Here is a 4,042-nt window from a genome sequence, read left to right as displayed (position 1 = left end):
TTTTTTTTTTTTTTAGAAGTCGTTCAGTCTTGTCCGACTCTTTGTGACCCCGTGGACTGGAGCTTACCAGGCTCCTCAATCCACAGAATTCTCCAGGCAAGAATACTGGAGTGGGTTGCCATTTCCTTCTCCAGGAGATCTTCCCAACCCAGGGATCAAACCTGGGTCTCCCACATTGCATGCAGACGCTTTACCGTCTGAGCCACCAGGGACTCCAGTATTCTTGCTGGGAAATCCCATGGACAGAGGGGTCTGGCAGCTACAGTCAGTCCATGGGGTTGCCAAGAGTCAGACACACAACTGAGCAACTGAGCACACATGCAGATCAGACAAGCCTATAAAAGGTGTATTTCTAACGTTTCTAGGGGTTGCTGATGTTGCTCAGGAACCACAGCTTGAGAAGTGCTGCACTTGAGACAATTTTTCTAGATGTCCACAGTAACCACAATTTGTCATCAAAGAAAGTCAATCCTTAGCCAAAATGAATGACTTTATGATCTCCCTGGGTTTGGATTAAGGATATTTCTGTCTCTCTGGGGAATATTTATTTGGGGTAAATTTTGTATTCCTTTTTTCCTCCTTGTTGGCTAGCCCAGCAGACTCATGGAAAGGGGAAACCAAACAGGAGTCAGAAACTTTCTCCTCCTGGGATTCTCAGAGGACCCAGACCTGCAGCCTCTCCTCTTCCGGCTGTTTCTGTCCATGTACCTGGTCACATTCACTGGGAACCTGGCCATCATCTTAGCCGTCATCTCAGACTCCCACCTCCACACCCCCATGTACTTCTTCCTCTCCAACCTGTCCTTTGCAGACATCGGTTTCACCTCCACCACCGTCCCAAAGATGCTGCTGAACCTCCAGACACAGAGCAAAGTTATCACCTATGGAGGCTGCCTCAGCCAGGCATTCTTTTTCATTTTGTTTGGATGCCTGGACAATTTACTGTTGACTGTGATGGCCTATGACCGCTTCGTGGCCATCTGTCACCCCCTGCACTACATGGTCATCATGAGCCCCCGGGTCTGTGGGCTGCTGGCTCTGGGGTCCTGGGGCCTCGGCGTCACAGCCTCCATGCTCATGACCTTAACCCTTTTGAAGCTGTCTTTCTGCAGAAGCATGAAGATCCCACACTTTTTCTGTGATTTTCCTGCAGTCCTGAATCTTGCCTGTTCTGACACCCTCATCAATCACACAGTGGTCTATTTTCTGACTATTACCCTAGGTGTATTTCCTCTCTCTGGGATCCTCTTTTCTTACTATCAGATTTTCTCCTCCATCCTGAGAATGTCATCAGTCAGGAGCAAATACAAAGCTTTTTCTACCTGTGGGTCTCACTTCTCAGTGGTCTCCTTGTTCTATGGCACAGGCCTAGGGGTCTACCTCAGTTCTGCAGTCACTTCATCCTCTAGGACAAGTCTGGTGGCCTCTGTGATGTACACCACGGTCACGCCCATGCTGAACCCCTTCATCTACAGTCTGAGGAGCAGGGACATGAAGGGGGCCCTTGTGCGGCTCATTAGCAGGGCACCGTGTCTCATTCACAGGGCCTTCAGAGGGCTCTCATAAGTAACTGGGCACAAAACATTGGGGACCAGAAATCCTGGCTTCCTTCACTTAATGTTTTTATCTTTCCTAATACTCATGTTTTAAAGAAAAACTTTCCTTGGGTCTTCACAGCCCTATTTTCCTTCATAATATATCTTTGGTTCCCTTTTTCAATTTGTAACCATATGAATTTTAACTTCATATAAATTGAACCTGATCTTTTCTGTTACATTTAATCATAATTTAAATTTCTTAAAAAATAAACTAAATCTTATGTTTTTAATATATATCCTCACAGTGATGGGATGTATACCTATTAGGAAAATGTTGCCTTGCAAACTCATTTACAGAGATGTTTCCTGAGGCTGTGTGAATGAAATCAACTGGAAGACGTGCCTTTTTTCTGAATAACTTTCAGTCGCATCAAAACTTAGTGATGTATATTCCATTTCTGAAACATGAAGTCCAGAGCTAAACAGTTCAAAGCTGACCTTCAAGTACTCAAGATCCTTGTGCTTTGCTGCTGTGTCTCTAGCATGGGTCTTCCACCCTCATGGTCACAAAGTGGCTTCTGCCCTTGCAGCCACTGCAGCTGCATCCCAGGAAGGTGGAATGGAGAAATATAATATAGAAGATATTCCTTCATCATTTATCATTTTAGTACATTCTGTAGGGCTTCCAACTTTCATATCTGCATCCTTTGCCTAAGGGATTTCTCTAGTCTGCCCTGCCCGTGTTCAGAGAATTAATGTCCCAGGAATCACCTCTTAACCAGAGACCAACAGGAGTTGGTGTGTAAATCACTTGCACATTGGGTAAGATAAGTCTGTAGCATATATATTTGTACTGGCTCCCTGTCTTTCCCCAGCAGAAGCCCACCAGTTGATGATAGTGGTAACTGGCTTGATAAATACACCTTTTATGGCTGTTTTCTCTTGTCTGACTCACGGCTCTATTCCCTGGGGCCACTAAAATCTTTGTCTTAACTAGACTGAGCTACATTTCCTGTACCACATAGTGGCTTTATAGGCAACACCGCAAAAGATATGCCTACCCAGAACCTGTGAATGTGACCTTTTTAGAAAAAGCTTCTTTGCCACTTTAATTAAGTTAAGGATCTTGAGGTGAGATAACTGTGGATTACTTGGGTGTGCCCTAAATCCAATGACAGTTCCTTAGAAGATACAGGAGAGGGACTTTCCTGATGGTCCAATGGTTAAGAATCCATCTTGAAATGCAGAGGATTTGAGTTTGATCCCTGGTTGGTGAACTAAGATTCCACAAGCCGTGGAACAACGAAAGCCCATGCTACAACTACTGAGCCAACTTGCCACAGCTAGAGAGACCCTGTGCCGCAACAAAGATCCTGCATGTCGCAACTAAGACTTGATGCAGCCACATAAATGAATAAAGAAAAATAAAGAAAAAAGTTTTATCCAAAAAAATTAAAAGATACAGAAGACATAAAGAAGAGAAAATCCTATAATATAAAGGCAGAAATTGGAGTGACGTGGCCACAAGGCAAGAAACTCTTGGAGCCACAAGAAGTGGGAAGAAGCAAGGATTGATTCTCTCCTAAAGCAGGGGTTCCCAACCCCCAGGCCATGAACCCATACCAGTCTATGGTCTGTTAGGAACTGGGCCATACAGCAGGAGGTGAGCAGCAGGCCAGCAAGTGAAGCTTCACCTGTATTTACAGGTGCTCCCCTTTGCTTGCATTGCCACATGAGTTCCGCCTCCTGCTCAACAAACTCAATAAATATAACGTGCTTGAATCATCCTGGAAACATGCCCCCAAGCCCAGGTCTATGGAAATACTGTCTTCCACGAAACCAGTCCCTGGTGCCAAAAAGGTTGGGGTGCATGCGTGCTAAGTCAATTCAGTCATGTCTGCTTCTTTGAGACCCAATGAACCACAGCCCGCCAGGTTCCTCTGTCCATGGGATTCTCCAGGCAAGAATATTGGAGCGGGTTGTCATGCCCTCCTCCAAGGAATCTTCCTGACCCAAGGATTGAACCCACATCTCCTATGTCTCCTGCATTGGCAGGTGGGTTCTTTAACACTGGCGCCACCTGAGAAGCCCAAAAGCTTAGGGATCCCTGCCCTAAAGCCTTCAGGGGGGAGTACAGCCCTACTGACATCTTGATTTTGGATTTTCAGGCTTCAGAAATGTAAGAAAACAATTTCTGTTCGTTGCTTCAGTCATGTTTGACTCTTTGCAACCTGAAGGACAATAGCCCACCAGTCTCCTCTGACCACTGGGATTCTCCAGGAGTGAATACTGGAATGGACTGTCATGCCCTCCTCCACCACAGGATCTTCCCGACACGGGAATCAAACCCGAGTCTCCTGCATTGCAGGCAGATTGTTCACCGCTGAGCTGCTGGGGAAGCCCTATAAGGCACCCACATTGTGGTAATGTGTAACAGCAGCCATAGGGAACTAATACAGACTCTAAGGAAGATTCTTAGTGTATTTGGAGGGTTACAGGAATCA

General features: G+C 45.8%; 1 protein-coding gene across 1 annotated transcript; it reads left to right on the top strand.

Moving 5' to 3' along the window:
• Positions 1-603: 603 nt before the first annotated feature.
• LOC133061576 (olfactory receptor 7C2-like) lies at positions 604-1,566 on the top strand. Its single transcript, XM_061149550.1, has one exon. The coding sequence runs from the start codon at positions 604-606 to the stop codon at positions 1,564-1,566; it is 963 nt and encodes a 320-aa protein (XP_061005533.1).
• Positions 1,567-4,042: the final 2,476 nt, after the last annotated feature.

Source organism: Dama dama, chromosome 9 (genome assembly GCF_033118175.1).
Source record: "Dama dama isolate Ldn47 chromosome 9, ASM3311817v1, whole genome shotgun sequence".
Lineage (NCBI taxonomy): Eukaryota > Metazoa > Chordata > Mammalia > Artiodactyla > Cervidae > Dama > Dama dama.
The sequence above is the reverse complement of the archived record's forward strand: the minus strand, read 5'-3'. Positions and strand labels throughout refer to the sequence as shown.